The sequence below is a fragment of the Lottia gigantea genome (assembly GCF_000327385.1).
Source record: "Lottia gigantea unplaced genomic scaffold LOTGIsca_13, whole genome shotgun sequence".
Classification (NCBI taxonomy): domain Eukaryota; kingdom Metazoa; phylum Mollusca; class Gastropoda; family Lottiidae; genus Lottia; species Lottia gigantea.
The window spans coordinates 2,788,354-2,807,022 of NW_008707425.1; the positions used below are offsets into that span (position 1 = coordinate 2,788,354).

Here is an 18,669-nt window from a genome sequence, read left to right on the forward strand (position 1 = left end):
ACAGCTGTTCGCAACACTAGTCACAGACGTTTTAGATAGAAATGCTAATGTTTACTTTGAAAATTGGTACAATGACTTGTTGCAAATAGTCAGCCTGGCCCAATTATGTTAAAAGCTATATACACATTTTACAAGCCCAATCATATTGCATGAGTTAAAGCTGCTGTGTGGCCATAATTTATCTTTTCTGGTACAATATATATGTATCTGTCATTTATTATATTTTAGAGATGACCCTAATTGCATGCCTGACTTTGTTGCAAGTAATTCAGCAAATGAAAATGGTTGTATTCGATTTGCAGGTGAAAACTTATTCTCGGCAATAAAGTAAGTGCATAATAGTAAAGGTTACCATCATAATTATGATGGCATCCCTTGGAATGAAGGCAGATTCAAGATCAAACATTTCCTGGTTCCTTGTATCCTTATCAGCTTACTATTATATGTTTCGATGTTCTGGGACTTTGATATTGGGTTTTCTTTTGTTTTGATTCTAATCTGAAATTAGAAAAAATAACTCCTCCATTGGGCGAGAAGTATAGTATCTGTTATGTACTGATTGTTTTTAGTTTACTATGATCATTTAAGTTCTTATTTTTTGAATATGCAACTATCATTTTCTGCTTATAGACATGGGGGAATTTCTCTTGAAGGCTCTTATAGTGGGCATGATCTTGCTTGCTCGATTGCTGGTTGTATTAAACGGGACAACAAAGGGTGCTATGCCTACATTATGGTGAATATTTAGTCCCATAGGTCTTGCTGTATTCAATATCTCAATCCAATGGGCTTCCCTAGATTGACGGAATTTGGTAGTTTCATCTTCGGGCAAGTCAATTTCTATGCGCTCAATTGGAATTAGGGTGAGATCGTCTATTGAATGGTTGTCAAGGTTGAAATGATTAGAAACAGGCTTGTCTTTCTTTAATTTGATATCCGACCTATGAGCATTAAAACGAGTTCGTAGATTATTCTTAGTTTCCCCTTCATATTGTTTGGGGCATTTCTTGCATGAAATCAAATATATTACATTAGAATATTCACATGTTAGATGTTCCTGGATCGGGTACCTTTGATTCGTAGAGTTGCTTACAAACTAATGAGTTTCTGATATAAAGGGACATGTTTTGCATCTACTGGACAAACATGGAGCATTTCTTAAACCTGGAATTACCTCGGCATAAAGTCTGTTTTTGGCTGCTATCTGTGCTAAGGTGGAATTGTTTATGTTTCGTAAAGATCGTTTAGAGTACCCACACTCTTTCAGTTTTGAGAAAATAATCTTGTGCAAATTCGATGAAATTGTAAAACTTGTGACTTAATTATACCAGAAAAGGTATGTTTTGGGTGAAAGGAGCTCTTGTGCAGTTAGTTTGATGGTAGGATGGTGGTTGTTAAGAATTTCAAAGAATTCCCAAAACTGGGTCAAATGGACAGAGGGGCAACACCTCATGTTCCCACTCTGCTATGAAAAGGTTTGCGTATGAAGGGGCGAATCGTTTGCCCATAGCTGTCCCTGAAGTTTGTAAATATGTTTAACCATTAAATGTGAAATCGTTTCGACTTAGACAAATCTCTAGAAGCTGTAAAATTGCATTGTCGGGTCTGTTTGGGTCTGGGTTTATTAAAAGCTTTACGAACTGCCGTTAGACCAGTAGTGTTATCGATATTGGTATACATAGAAGAAACGTCGATAGAAATTAAAATAGCATTAGTGGGAACTCGAAGATTTTTTATTTTATTGACAAAATCAGTTGTGTCTTTAAGGTAGACGCGATGTTGACATGCTAGAGGTAGTAAGAAATGATCAATGTATTCTGACACTGCATACGACTCACTACCACAGTCAGATATAATCGGGCGGCCTTTAGGGATTTTATTAGAGATAAACCACTCCTTGGTTGGATTCTTATGGATTTCAGGCAAAGTGTACAAATGTCTCTCGCGACAATCAGGTTTGGCAGACAGATAGTCATATTGTTTCTGTTTAAGATTTAGGAATAAACATTGTTCTAGCACCATGTGGGGGTGGTTTCGAAAAAAAATGTGTGCAGCTAAGATTTCGTTGAAATTGTTCAATAGATGGTCGGAGATAATTCAAATTAACTGCTAAATCATATAACAATAAGAATTGCTTGAAGAAAGTTATACCAGTTTTATAGGTTTGAAAGTTAGATGGGGCTGATATCTAGTCCCAAAGTTTCTTTACTTCAAAATCTAAGACTGAATGTTGGTTACAGTTTGGTAAGATGGAATTCTGTCATTCCTGGGGCCACTCCTGCAGCGAAACTGTGAAATTTCTGAAAATTAAAGCGTGATAAAGCAGTATTGTCGCAGTAAAAGAGAACTTTTTAGTTCAAGAGCTACCCCATAAAATTGTTGCCACTAATATGGGATAAAACTCCAAGAGCGCTGGTGATCTTTCATTTGAATGCAGTAATTCATTTGGTCAAGCGCCACTAAACCAGTTAGTGGCCCTCATAATAGCCTCCAAAGCCTGGTGCTGGATGCATCAGTATACAATTCCATGTTAACAGCTGGTGTATACCACTGATCTGATAAGAAAGAAGTCCCATTCCACTCTCTGAGAAACAAAAACCACATTTTTAATTCCTGCTTGCATGCTTGGTTAAGATGAATGAAATGATGCAATTCTCGAACCTTAGTTGTCAAAGTGATGAGAAAAGATACAAACGATCTCCCGAGCTAATTTTATTACATTGTCCCTAACACTTCCGGAATCGGATGAGACGCACGCATGCTTGGGTCTAGTGAGACAAGACGTGAGTTGCGTCTTACTTTGAACTTTTTACTGGCCTCTGGGTCAACATTAGTTGTCCATCTGTAAGGTTTATGTTATGTTCAAAATGCCAATGTGTCAAATATCGTCGACCCGCGTGAGAAATGCCGTTATTAGTACTTAGTATAGAAAGTCTGGTTAATCCCGTACTGAGTCAAGTATATTATAGTATTTTTGTATAGTATTATAGTATTATATTATTGTGACTTGATATTCGGGTATAGGTCGCCGTTGCTTGGTAACAGTGGGCATGATGGGATTATAAGCACATGTGAAAGATGGTTGAAAATATGTGGTCTATAGGGAGCCAGAACCATACAATTTTTTACCACAGAGTACCGCAGAGTACTGCAGCGTATCGCACTGTACTGTATTGTAATGTATCGTATTGCATTTCATTCATGTTAAATGCTTTTATATTTTGTGACAATATACTTTAAATATGAAGAACTGTGTGATATTTTCTTATCCCTGTGGCGCGTAACTATTGTATAGTGATGTCATCTCTCTTGGACCCAACATAGTAAAAAATTTCTGGAATTTTGACACTGAACAGTGAAACGGGAAAGTGACATGTCTTCTCTTAGTGAAAATGGTGAAGGGAGCGGAAGTACTCGAACGCCGTCTCCTCCTGTGTTGGACTTGCAAGTGGATTTACAACATAATGATTTTAACATTGATCAGCCTCCAGTGGCTCCTGTGAACAATCAGCCTCCAGCGGCTCCCGTGAACAATCAGCCTCTAGCAGCTCCTGTGAACAATCAGCCTCCAATGGCACTAGTCAATAATCAGCCTCCAGCGGCTCCTGTGAACAATCAGCCTCCAATGGCACTAGTCAATAATCAGCCTCCAGCAGCTCCAAACCATCCTCTTTTGGATCAGATTGTAACTGTTCAGCAAACTGTTCCGCTGAATGTTAACGCTCAACCATTTGTGAACACAGTGCATCAAAATGACCCTGCAGTCCCTAATGGGGCCGGTGTTTTGGAAGATGACTTGCCCATTATAAATCCCCAAGATAGTGCTTCAAATATCTCTAGAGGAGGTGGCAAAACTAGGATAAGTACTGCTTCAAAACTCAAGTTAATAAAGAATAAACAGCAGATTGAATTGAAACTCAAACTTGCAGCACTGCAAGAAACTAATGTGATTGAGGAAGAGAGACGCTTACTGATCATTAGATCAGATCAAATGAGTAGGAGACAAAATGAAATAATTCTTAGAGCTCAACTACAGGCTGCTACAGAAGTCGGTAAAATGATTGATCTTGCAAATTCTGAGGTGACATTTAAAAGGACAAATTTAAGCCCAGTGATTCCTGTGAAAGCATCGAATAAAACTTGTGATGTGAAAGAAAATTGTATTAATCCAGAGGTTAAAATTTCTAAGACCTCTAACTCTAATGACTTGTTAACAATCTTTAATAAGCTTATTGACACTCAGAAAGACCAAGCTTTGCCGAATCAGGATATTGACGTTTTCGACGGATCAGATATTTTAAATTACTTTCATAAGAAACTTTGAACTGATCGTAGAGAGGCACACCGATGATTATGCCAGGTGACTTGAATTCTTGCTGAAATATACATCAAAAGAAGCTCATGAACTTATTAAATTTACTCTTAAATAATGATTCAAAAGAAGCTTATCAAAATGCATGTGAACTGTTAAACAGTGATCCTCATTTGGTGGCTCAAGAATTCATTTACATAGCCAGCTCATGGAAACAGATACAATCTGGTAACAAAATAGGTTTCAGGAAATTCTCTAACTTTCTAGTGAACTGTATCAACTGCAGACAGAACAACCCAGATATGTCAAGTCTAGATAGTTTTGAGTTCATCAAGACCTTATGCCAAAAGTTACCAATTTCTATTCAACAAAAATGGAAATCAGAAAATGGGAAAATTAGAGACTCTCTAAACCGATCTCCTAACTTATTAGACTTCGAAAAGTTTGTGAATCTGATGTTGAGAAACGAGAATGATGTCAGGGTCAGTGGCCTGGGATATCAGCAGAGACCTACTAGTACTCAAAATCAGCCAGTGAAACATGTAAACAACATACCTCAGAGAAAGGCCTACACAACACAGGTTAAGCGTGAAACAGACAGTGAAGTGGTTTCGTCTTCAGAGGCACCATGTTTGTTTTGTGGTGTAGGTACTAAACATTCCATACTTGACTGTCGAAAATTTACAGCTTTGAGCCCTTGTGAGAAGTCAGACTTTGTACGAAAGAAGGGACTGTGTTTTGGTTGCCTTAATCCAGGACACATGAAAGACAAGTGTCAAAACATTTTAACTTGTAACCTGTGTCCCAAAAAACATCCAACTGTGTTACATGATTCATCAAAAGACAGAAAACAATCAGACACAAGCTTAAAAACTGTAACTTCAACTTGTGCTGTTATGAAAAATGCAATACACAACAGTGACCTTTTAATGGCTATCTTACCTGTGAAAGTAAAATCACCTTTTAATGGACATCAAATAGACACTTAAGCATTTTTGGATAACGGATTTTCATCAGTATTTGTGACAGACGAATTAAGTAAAGTACTGCAATTACGAAGCAAAATGGTTGACGTTTCAGTAAAATCTGTGAATAATGTTGAAACTGGAAACTGGTCATATTACTGATGGATTATTAGTAAGCAATTTAAAGGGATATAACTCCATAAACATTAATTCAGCTTATATAAGAAAGTCTATGCCAGTGGATTTAGAAGATGCCCCAACCCAAAAGGATCTCAACATATGGAATCATCTTAAAGGGATAACATTACCTACATTATCTGGACTGTGTATTCCTAGTGTATCAATCATGATAGGAATAAGTGTTCCTTCGGCATCAACACCACTTGAATTAGTGACAGGAAAACGTGGTGATCCCTATGCGGTTCGCTCGCCATTGGGATGGTTATTTTACGGTTTGCCTGGAAAATTAACTAATGTTAAACAGACAACTGTTAATTATTGTCAGTTAAGACTCTAATCTCGAAGAGCAGGTAAGACATTATTTCAATCTTGAATTTTCTGAACAATAATGTGATCCAAAACTTAATCCTTCTTCTGAAGATAAGAGATTTGTGCAAATTATGGACAAATCGGTATCAATAGAAAATGGACATTACAAAACTAAGTTACCATTTCGTGATAATGACATGACTGTATATACCAAATAATAAATCCCCAAGCAGAAATGTATGCTCATAGACTAAAGAAACGATTAACTTATAGTCAACCATTGCATGAACAATATGTTAAATTTATGGACAATTTAGAATCAAATAACTATTGTGAGCAAGTACCTAGTAAAGATTTAAACCATAAAGATTAAAGGGTTTGGTATATTCCGCACCACCCAGTGACTCATCCCAAAAAACCTGGAAAAGTTAGGGTGGTTTTTAATTGCCCAGTGACTTATGACCAATTCTCTTTAAATGAGCAACTCCTGCAAGGACCAGACTTTGCAAATAGACTCCTTAGTGTACTTTTAAGATGGCAAGACAACTTTATAGCTGTAATGGCACATATAGAATACATGTTTTACCAAGTACGAGTAAGAGCAACTGTGACATGTTAAGGTTTTATGGTGGCCCCAAGGTAATTTGGTCGGTCGATAAGTAGAGTATCGTATGCTAGTTCATTTATTTGGTGCCATAAGTTCCCCAAGTTGTTGCAATAATATTTTAAAAAGGGTTGCTAGTGACAATGAAAATCATTTTGATCAAACAGTCATCGACGCTATTAAGGATGATTTTTAAGTGGACGATTTCTTCAAATCTATTGAAAGTGAAACTAAAGCTGTTAAGTTGGTGAAAGATTTAGGGGAAATTTTGAAGTCAGGTGGTTTTAATTTCACTAAGTGGGTATCAAATGACAGAAACGGTCTAAAAACAATACCTGAAGTAGATAGAGTTGAAGAAACTAAAAACTTAGACTTTGACAATGACAATTTCCCTGTTCAAAGGGCACTTGGTGTTAAATGGTTAGTAAACTCGGATAAAATTCAATTTGGTGTTAGTGCAATGGATTCTAAGGCCACACGTCGTAGCATTCTTTCAGTTATGAGTAGTGTGTATAACCCTTTTGGTTTTGCTTCGCCTTATGTATTACGTTCAAAGATAATACTTCAAGAACTTTGTCGACAAAAACTTTCGTGGGATCAAAGATAATGGCACAAATCTAGTGAGCGCTAATAAAGATCTTCAGCAAGGTATTAAAGAACTGGATCAAGATACATTAAATCATTTTGGTGTAAAGTTGGGTTTTCAATGGCACTTTAACCCTCCTACGGCATCGCACCACGGTGGTGTCTGGGAAAGACAAATTCGGACAATCAGGAAAATTTAACAGTCAATATTAAGTGAACAATTTCTTCTGACAAGTCAAAGTGAAGAAAAGTTGCACACTTTGATGTGTGAAGTTGAGTCAATAATTAACTCAAGACCTTTAACGCGTGTTTCCGAAGACTCTAATGACTTAAATGTTATAACGCCAAATTCTTTATTGCTATTACAACCAGTAGTGTATCCTTCTGGAACATTTGTGGAACGTGACATTTATGCCAAACGTCGCTGGCGCAAATTCAATATTTGGCAACATTATTCTGGAAACGATGGACAAGGGAATACCTTCCCATGTTGCAACAGCGACAAAAATGGTTTAGACCACAACGTAACTTTGAAATTGGTGCATTGTGATTATTGTGGATGACCGTTTACCTAGGTACTCTTGGTAAAATTACTGAGACATATCCTAACAAACAAGGACATGTTAGAAGTGTTCGAATCCGAACTCAAACATCCGTTTTAGTTTGACCTATAAACAAAATCTGTTTATTATTAGAACAGGATGAATAAACTTATTGTGAACATTAATAGTAATGCGTGAACTGTGAACTATATAGAACTGAAAAGTGAACTTTCGTGAAAACGTGAACTTTTAGTGAAATGGATAACTTTTGTGAAATCTCGTGAATTTTCTAAGACCTATGAACTAACATGTTATTGTGAAACCTGAACCTATAGCAAACAATCGTGAATAAATATCTATGAACTGTGAGGACCGTGAATGTGAACAATGTTATTCAAAATCTTCATTTCAAACATTTTATTGTTGAAAGATTTGTGTTTTATTTGCATCTTGCATGTATGTTTTTTGTTTGCATGTATGATTATTCTTTACAAGGCAAGGATTAATGTTTTAAGATTATATCATTTTGAACATGTTTAATATTCTTTTATATCTTATTATTTCTTATAATAAGCTAGGGGCCGGTATGTTATGTTCAAAATGCCAATGTGTCAAATATCGTCGACAAATAGCTCATGCCGTTATTAGTACTTAGTATAGAAAGTCTGGTTAATCCCGTCCTGAGTCAAGTATATTATAGTTAATGCATTGTGACTTGATATTCGGGTATAGGTCGCCATTGCTTGGTAACAGTGGGCATGATGGGATTATAAGCACATGTGAAAGATGGTTGAAAATTGGTGGTCTATAGGGAGCCAGAGCCATACAATTTTTAACTGCAGAGTACCGCAGCGTATCACACCATACTGTATTGTATTGCATTTCATTCATGTTAAATGCTTTTATATTTTGTGACAATATACTTTAAATATGAAGAACTGTGTGATATTTTCTTATCCCCGCAGCGCGTAACTATTGTATAGTGATGTCATCTCTCTTGGACCCAACAGTTTTGATTTACATGTACCTGTTGTGTATTGCGAAGTAATATAATTCGAGGCCATTCCAACAGACTCGACGCGGTTGAGTTGATACAATTTAATAGTCTCGGATGGATTTGGTTTTTTCATTTCACGAGGTGAGCATGTGTGGTTTATCAATACTCGTATCAACACTTAACGTCATTTTCAATATGGCGGTGCAGGTCAAAAGGTCATAGGGGAAAACTTCTGACGTTACCATTATAAACAACATGGCGGCCGTGTTAAATGGAAAGAATGATGCGAAGTTCAGAACTTTTTTTGATACACTTTTAGTGATTTTTTATAAGCTTTTCCTTTTAAACAATTGACATTTGAAATATTACTTTTATAATGGGCTACTGGCCAAGACAATTCTTTAGATAGTGGTTTTACTTGGAAAGTGAGTGCAATGTGCGACTACACAACGAGTTGTTAATAAAAAAGAGGAAAAGGACGACACAAAAAGTGAATAAGCGGCTCTTTGCTATACTGTGTCTGTTTTAAAAATTAAAGTGGTTCAATCTCCCCATGAAAAAAAAATAATTGTGAAAATTTATATCTGCCAACAATTGAGGCCAAGCTTTATCAGATCCACTATTGTCAGAACCATGCGGCATGAATATGAATCCATGAAAACTGGCAATAACTGGTGATGCTGATCAGAAAATTAACCTTTTAATATATCTGACATTATCAAGTAAATGAGTTAAAACAATAGTCAATGTGAAGGAGATACCCCAATAATATTGACAATATTACAAAATTCTCAATGGGAAAAGGTATCAGTTGAATGGAGGTTTCCTTTTTACATTTATGTACCTCACATGGTTCTTTTCTTTTGTGTAACAACTGAACATGATTTAACTAAACTATTCCTTCAGTTTTCAAAATCTGACCAACTTTGTTTCCCACAAACTACAATAAAAACTTTGATCATGAAAAGAACAAATCCATAAAAATGCCATGAAGGTTCACATGATCAAAGTTTATATGTAGTAAAAACTGTATTAAGAGACCACGCAGGGGAAAATTCAAAACGGTCTCTTACTGGAGGTGGTCTCTTATGAGAATTGAGTCGGCTGAAATAATTTCATTCATTTCCTTTATTTCATTCTATGTATTAGTGATATACAAAATAACAATATAACATTATAGATAATATTTACTTTTTTTTAATTAGGAAATCTTGTATAGAAGTTTGTCGGTTACTTCTATTAATGTGGGCGTATATTGCCGTCGCCCCTGTCCGTCGGTCCGTTAACATTTCTTGTGAACACAATAGAGACTACAGTTTTCAACTGAAATTTGTTGTGATCATTTATATTGATGAGATCTTGGTCAAGTTCGAAATTGACTATCTTTCGATGAACGGTTTTTGAGTTATTGCCCTTGACTTAGAAATAACGCGTCAAAATTTGTTTGTGAACACAATGGAGACTACAGTTTTCAACTGATTTTGATGAAATTTGGTGTGATCATTATTGATGAGATCTTGGACTAGTTCGAATTTGCTATTTCAATGAATGGTCTTTGAGTTATTGCCCTTGACTTAAGAAAAACGTGTCAAAATTTGTTTGTGAACACACAAGAGACTACAGTTTTCAATTTATTTTCTAAAAATTTGGTGGAATTTCTCAGCATAAATAACTGGCAGTAAATATATTTATCATTTAATTCAAACTATTAAAATTTCTTTAATATGAGAAAATTCATACTTTAGTCACTAAAGACTGTTTTATCATTTCTTACAGCTGCCAGTGGGCGTATGTTACCTTGCCTGGCAAGCTATCTTTTTATTAACTGTCATATCTTTTGAATCCATAATTGTATGCAGCATCCCTAACTTGAATTTTCCTCTGCATACTTTTTAACTCTATTGAAAAAAGAATCTATTTTATGCGAATTTCAAAGCCTTGGTCTTTAACAATTGTTCATTTACAGCAGCATTCCGGGCGCGACAATCTTTCAAAAACTTTCAAGTTAATTTGTTGATTTCTTCATTGCCGGTGAACTGCTTCACACGTTTCTGATCGGGAGAAGCATTGCTTTCAAAATCCTCCATAATTTCTGCTTTACGCTTCAGAATTCCCTGAATTTGGGTATTACCAACACCTATTTCTTCGGCAATTTGTTGACCACTTTTCCCGGGTTTCGCCAAGTTGATGAACTTGACCCTTTCATTTAATGTTAAAACTTTACGTGTAGGCTTCGACATTTTGAAAATGAATGGCTCTGGTTGGTTGGTAGATGACAAGTTAACGTTCGCTTCCAGCGGATGCTGATATCGCAAACTAGGTAGTTGTTGGTAGTCGTAGTAGTTGGTAGTTGGATTGGATCAAATTGGATGATTCGGTGTTGTTGGTTTGGTTGTTGATTCTTCGTTAGATCTGGTCGGGTCGAATGACATGGCGGTGAAACTCGGCCCTGAATGGTGTGGCGTGAGTTACTCGGTCTCCTTCATTCTTCCAAACTCGTTCTGATCATGGTATTTCTTGTTGATTGGTAGTCGAATGGTAGTCGTTGGTTTGGTTTGGTTAGATTATCTGTTATCTGTTGGAAAACTCGAAGACCTGAAAAAAAAGAAAAAGAAAAGAAAGTGAGAAAAAGAGGGGGAAAGAGGGGGGGGGGGGAAGCTTTCACAAAAGGGGGGGGGAGATGTTCTCTAATGTTTCTGCGATGAAACTTGTTAAAGTGGTTGGATATAATTAAAAAGTGTTAAGAAACTTTGATTAAAAAAAAAAAAAAAACTTAGCCTATCTGTTCAAGACAGATTTGGTTATAAAATGGAAGACTAGTTCCATTATCGTATACCAGTGGTCCGTGGGTGGAGCCAAAACATTCTGTATGGTTAGTGGTATGCCGTTGGTTTCCAGGTACTCTAGTAGTGGCTTACGAGCGGGTTTCAGTTCAGTGCATTGAATGATGAATGGCTCTGGTTGGTTGGTAGATGACAAGTTAACGTTCGCTTCCAGCGGATGCTGATATCGCAAACTAGGTAGTTGTTGGTAGTCGTAGTAGTTGGTAGTTGGATTGGATCAAATTGGATGATTCGGTGTTGTTGGTTTGGTTGTTGATTCTTCGTTAGATCGCTGATTGCTTAATAAAGGTGGTCGCGTGAGCAGGATATACTGTGATTAGATTCTCTTGCAGTTATCAGTGTTGTCACAGAAACTTGTTGGATATCCTCCAGTCCCTTTTTTTATTTGTTTGATATCCAGTCATTTTTATACCGGTAGGCCTACCCTTAAAGTATTAACTATATTAGTATGATATCCCTAGAAAACAGGGATTATGTAACAAATAAGCAAATATAAACATAGAAAATTCATCATTTCAATTAAGATCAATAAAAAAACAAAATTTATGAAAAATCTTCTGAAGGAGTGCCTGTGGAAGTTGAGCCAGGTTTCCCTCTGTCAGTGATATAGGCCTAGTAGGTCAATGGAGATGTCATGGAAATGGCGTTTAGTCATTCAGATGTGACAATAAACCGAGCCCCTGTGTACTATGGAAAAAAAACTGTTTGATGCCGCTGTCCATGCAAAATTTTCCTCCTTGCACGCTGCATGGCGTTGCTCGTTTTTATTAGCCCAATCAGGTGCAGAAAAGTAGGAGGTAAAATTCATTTTGGTATTTGGTGGTAGTTGGTGGTATACATATAGAATCAAAAATCACAGAAATTGCAATGAAAAATATTCCACACCTGTTCCTAATTGTCTTCTATTTCTTGAATTCCCAAACTTTTTTGGCTTCTCCTTATCAGACAGAAATGCAACTTTCGATCTTTTGATTTCTTGGAAATTGTCTTTCATTAAAATTACTTTTCCTGTAAAATAGCAATCGGAAGCATCAGATTTTTTATCCATATTTGAATAGATATTGTGAAAAGTTTTGGTATTGAAACCGAGGAGTGACATTTATTGTCTGTGATTCCCTTCCTCGAGTATCTCTCCATCTATTTTAATTTGCCCTTTGAATGTTTTAAATTTATTGGAAACAACCTTGATAACATCGGAAAATAATGCGTTTTCGATCAATGTTTCATTGTGTTCAATTTTATTCATATTTATCAAGTATATATTTTTGATTATTTCTTTATTTTGACCGCTGATATTTCTGTATGGAATTTATCCAAAATTTCATTGAATTTTTCTAATTCATCAACTGTTATGTTCTTGTCTTCTCTCGATCTTTCGAAAATGATGTACAATTGTTTAAGATACATATTCAAGATATCCGTTTTCTTTTTATAATGAAGTTTCTTTTTGCTTGTGAAACCTAACATGATGAGGCCGCAATAGGTTGTTTGAACGGCTGTTAATGCAGACAGTACGGTTGGGACGATGGCTGGAATCATTAATCCACCAGCCATGTGTATTGTGAGGTGTATTTTCCACCTAAAGCAAAATACAGTTTTACGTATTCAAAGTATGTTGTTCGTAAAAACTGGTAACTACTCGATTCTTTTTCTGGGATTATTTGAGCTGATGGTGGAATTTTGACAATGTTGACTGATGGTGGATTTTCCGTCTCCAATATCATAGCTAAATCTTTAATTCCAATAATATCCTTATCATTTTCTACTTCCATTTTAAAGGGGTCTACATATTTACCATTTTTCGTTTCAATTTCATATAACTCATCCCTTTTATTAATCAAACGTATAGTCTCTTCCAAATTACCATCATTGAAAAATAAAAGATTTTTGACAGCATTACCGGCACCGATTGAAGACTATTTATTGACTTTAACCTTCGTGGGAAAATCTATTTCAATCAGACATCTACCTCAAAAAGTAAACGCTTCCGTTTCGCCGATATCGAATACGTTGTTAGGTTCTCCATCTACGTGAGAAGCTACTTTTATTTCTACTTTGAATCCATAGTTTTTTTTTTAATTATAACTTTGGTCTTTTCTGTCCAAGGGAGTGTCACTTTCGAATGGAAGATTGAAATAATACGATTTGTCCGTGACAATAGCTTCTAATTTGGTCAACTTTCTCTCTTGTCTCAAAAAATCATCATGAATTCTAGATACCAAAATATTGACCTGTTCTTTAATATATTTTTTGTTATCATCTTGAAATTTATTTTGAAGAAAGTTTTTAATCACAACCAGTTCTTTTTCTCATTCGTCCGTGATTTTAGTATCCAAAGCAGTCAATTGTCATTTCTACGTATCTTTGTCAAAGGGAGGTGTGATACTGTTAATTATATTTTGAACATTTGATTTTTGCTTCGCAATCTTTTCGTTCAATTTGGATATTGAATTTTGTAACTCATTTCACAAGTTGAAAGTTTGTGGTCGTGTCTTTTCCGTATTTATCGAGAAATGCATTCATTTTTAAAAGTCAGTTTTTTTAAGTTCATTTTGATAAAACCTTCCTTTGATTTGTTCTTTGTCTTAATCGATCAATTCATACGTGGGAGGTGATGTGCTATTTATTTTATCAACAATGAATATCTCGTTAGTCCAATACCCGATGTAACCTTTCTGAAATAATGATATATATTTAAAAATACAAACTCGATCTCCAACTATGAATTTGGGTTTAATATTCAAATTGTTAATCTTGTTTTCGAGTGTTGATGTTGATATTTGGGTTATTCGAAGCATGCGTTGGCGTCACACCTATAAACGAATATATTTTGTTAATGTATTCGTCGACAACAACTGGTAATATTTTAAGCCATTTTTGAGATTTCAATTCTGTGAATTTCTTGAATAATTTGCTTTTAAGAGTCTTGTTGAATCTTTGTATCACTACGGCTTTACCTTCGTTATGCGTACTGTAAATGTCAAGCCCCAGAGATTTCACATTTCTGTTGTAGGTTGGTTGGTAGATGACAAGTTAACGTTCGCTTCCAGCGGATGCTGATATCGCAAACTAGGTAGTTGTTGGTAGTCGTAGTAGTTGGTAGTTGGATTGGATCAAATTGGATGATTCGGTGTTGTTGGTTTGGTTGTTGATTCTTCGTTAGATCTGGTCGGGTCGAATGACATGGCGGTGAAACTCGGCCCTGGATGGTGTGGCGTGAGTTACTCGGTCTCCTTCATTCTTCCAAACTCGTTCTGATCATGGTATTTCTTGTTGATTGGTAGTCGAATGGTAGTCGTTGGTTTGGTTTGGTTAGATTATCTGTTATCTGTTGGAAAATTCTGTTGTAGAATTCGCTTCCTTTATCAACCCACAACTTTAGGGGTCGTCTGTCGGATTGTTTCATTATGGTTTCGAATGCTTGTTTGACAGTCAGACCCGATTTGTTTGGGAAAGACCCAAGTGTATCTCGTGTACATGTCGATCACTGTCAAACAATACTTAAACCCTCTCTTGATTGGCATGTTGATTAAATCGGCTGACCAAATTTCATCTTTATCAAAAACTTTGACTTTGAGGTAATGTTTGTTTTTTCTAAATTCTTTGTGAATCTCGTCTGCTATGCCCATACCCAATTTCAATTTTGCCTTCAAGAGTTTTATGATAAGAGCCCTTTGTAATTTCTCTTTGAAAGTGGGATTTGGAATATTTTCAAGTTTGTGTATCATTTGTTTGTCTGCTAGGTGTCTAAATGTTATGTCTTTGTTTTTGTACAGTATGTCGTGTTTGAGCGCTGCTGCGTCAGCTCTATTAACAGGTTCTTCCCCTGGTTTGGGATTATCATTTTCATCCAATCGTAGATCTAATCTCGTGCCTGGACCTGTATAATTGTGCCGTGGGAGATGTTTTTCTGTGGGATATTTTGCCCAGGAAGAGAACCCAATGACTTTTGAATAAATTTTAGGACTTTTGAGCATTTAAAGTTTTAAAATAGCTGTTTTTGGGTGTCTGTAACAGCGGAAGTATATGTCGGACATAAAAGATGAAGTATGAATGTACATCCTAGATCAATGACCTTTGATGTTGCAAAATTTTTTGTCATACTATTATATGATGTCCGACATCTAACATCCAGTTTCACAACAACAGCAATTTTCGAAACCTTTGACTACTCTGGCATTAGTCTTTATTAGTTCAGGTGGTTTATTTTTTTCAGATTCCCTTGCAAATTGGATGAACACTATCAAAAATCAAAAAAAAAAAAACAGAGAAGAGCTGTGAATATAGCTCTTGTAGAATAAAAATGTTACTCTCAGAATGTTTTATCTACTGATAGCTCTTGTCAACCTCCCAGACGACTTGGTTGACATTATAATTGTCAATATTTGTTATGTTTTAGGCATTTTTTAGAAGAAAGAATAAAATCAACAGATAAGAATGCAGACCTGAAAGAATTGAGTGAGAAACAACTGAAAGACCTGTGTGAGTTTAGTAAGAAGAATAATGTTGAGTTAGATTACAAAACTATGAAAAGTAAATGTAGAGATGAAAAGATTGTTTGCAAAACATTCCATGGAGCTGGAATTGTAGTACCCATTGATGAAAATGGAGTTGGTTACAGACCTGTGCCTGAGACACCAGGTAATTAAAGAAGGAATCTTATTGTCAATGTTGTCAATCACAAAAGAAAACAAAATCAATAGAACCCTCCAACATCAGTTTTGATTCCAATCGTATGATACTTTATAATGTCCACAAGAAATGAGAAATATATTTTGACCTGAATCAAGTTACCCCAGTCATTTTTATGTCCGTCTGTCTGTTCCTTCATCCACATTTTTTGTAGCCACGATAGAGACTACAGTTTTTACCCCATCTTAATGAAATTTGGTATGCAAGCAAGTATATATTGATGAGATCTTGGTCTAGCTTGATTTTGGTAATGATCGGAAGAACGATTGTGAAATTTAATATTGTCAAATTTGGCTTGTATCCGTGATAGAGGCTACAGTTTTTATCCCATCTTGATGAAACATGTTAAATTCGTAATTGGTTACAATCGGATAAATGGTTTGGGAGTTATAGCCCTTGATTTAGTAAAAACACATCAAATTTGGTTTGTAGCCACAATAGAGGCTACAGTTTTTATCCCCTCTTGATGAAACTTGGTATTCATGTATCTATTGATGAGATACAAAAAGTTGCCCTATCTCTCGAGTTGAGTCCATCAAACCGTGCTGAGCATCATCATCTGCTGATGATAGGCCTGATGGCCTATGTCCATTTGTCATTGTTTGGGAAAAATCGACTGAGATAATACATGATTTAGAACAGCTGTCAAAAAGTCAAGGTCGTTGACCCGCCATAGACCAATCTGTATTATTAACGTCATGACCACAATAATTTTTGTTTTTGTTGGACAAAGTTTTTCCTATCACGGATTTGTACCAAGTAGCAATTGACAGAAATTTTTTTTTACCCAGATGGAATGATGTCTATGGAGGCCAGCAACTGCTTGAGATACTGAAATATCGGCTAATTTACGCGATTTGACCCCAAAGTAGAACATGCATTAAACATATAGTTTCTTCTCAAACATGATTATTTAAAAGCAAAATAACCTCCAGAATAACCACAGCAATTATAACAACACCATTGAGAATTGAGATGATGAGAAAACCCGAAAAATTAGTGAAAATTAACAGTATATGGATTTTACCTGCCGTCCTATTTTCGCTTTGAAGAAGTCTGAGCTCTGAGCAGTCGTTGATAACGTTAAAGGCACATATATTTTAGGAAGCTGCTTTGTACGCATTATTTATTTTCCAATGCTTAACGTCTGAGTCAAAGAGGCTAGAGCCCAATTTCAAAGTGTCAACAAAAAAAAGGAATCAGTGGGGATAAAATATATAGAAATCTAGGTTTATCAAATCCTAGTGAGCTTTGTGCAATGACAAAAAGGTTTATTAAGTATTATTTTCAAAAAAATTTCTAGTTCCACAAACTCCACAAAACATAGCCATTTCTGCACAACCCTTGTGCTTCAGTCTGAGAGTATTTTCAATTTGGACGCATATAGTTTCTCTTAATTCACATATTTATTATCGAGATTGTCAATCTGCTTTCCGACCCAATGTTGTAATGCTGGTAGTGGCAACGATCATTTTTCTCGAAAAGTTTGGGAGGCGTATGATTTGCAAAATTGTGATTTTTTCACAATTCCTTACTTCTAAATGTTCTCAAGTGCTTCAAAGTTACAAACTTGTTAGTAATTTTACAAATCTCTACTATTTTTTCTCTTTCCTTCTGTAATAAATGAATCGTGATAATTATCGCAATAAATCATATCGTTGGATGCGTATCCCATAGTGTATCGAATCTCAACTTCAAGAATCCTTGCAGCACTAATAATCAGATTAATTTTTTTCTCGCTCACTGAGGTGCCAGAAGTTCAAAAGAACAGTTTTGTTATTGTTATAGGGGGTCCACTTAGCAGTAAAACAACTAAGTTGAATGTTTCATCACCATCTTTAATGATTAAATATAAGTATAAAAATCCCTAGAAAGGGGTTTCCAACCATAAAAATAATAATAAACCAACTTTAAACCATAAACTATTACTAGTTTGTAATCTACAGACCAAGTTGAAACAACCTCCTCAAACCAATTAAAGCTAATAAGTGGCAATGTTTGACAGGTTTGAACAAACTCACGGACCACTTGAAAACAAAGAGATAGTACAGGGTGTATAGAATTTAAGTTGTGACAGTGTGTGAGTTCATTAAAATGTGTTCATTAAGCTAATACATATGTATATACAGTAGAACCTGTGTAATGGGACCCTATCATATACTCGCCTGCTTTAAAAAAATGTTGTCCGCAACCTCCCAGATCTAGAATACTTCTGGGAACAGAGTCTTGCATAGGCTCGGTAATATCTCCAGCAACGCTTGTAGACTCTCAGGTGGTAGTTCATGGACTTCACGATCTCAGCTTTCTTCATTGCAGTAGCTGTATTGGTTTGTTGAGACATGATAAATTCTTGCTGCCACTGTGGTGGTCTCCTCTCCCTTGCAGATTTCCTCAGGGGTTGCAGTGGCTCAGGGGTGAAAACGTCATATTCTGGTGGTATCAGCCTTTCTTCTTCACCATCTTGAGCAGGTAACTCCTCAAGCTGCAGAGCTGCAACATCCTCATCCTTTATCACGACAGTGGGGCTAGCTTGGGGCAGGAAATCTGCTCCATCCACTACGAACACAGGCTCTTCATCCTCGCTGTCATATATGAGAATGTGCCATAGCCGTCCAAAGTTGCAAAAACGGGCTATAAATC

At 36.0% G+C, this 18,669-nt stretch overlaps 1 protein-coding gene across 1 annotated transcript in view; it reads left to right on the forward strand.

Annotated features, from left to right (window-relative positions):
* Positions 1 to 220: 220 nt before the first annotated feature.
* Positions 221 to 18,669, forward strand: part of LOTGIDRAFT_111475 (hypothetical protein) — a gene marked incomplete at both ends in the record, with an annotated part of 35,490 nt that continues 17,041 nt past the window's right edge. The window contains 2 exons of the mRNA XM_009049027.1: positions 221 to 327; positions 15,737 to 15,978. Of these exons, the coding sequence (XP_009047275.1) occupies positions 221 to 327; positions 15,737 to 15,978 (349 nt within the window). The remainder of the gene's footprint in view (positions 328 to 15,736; positions 15,979 to 18,669) is intronic.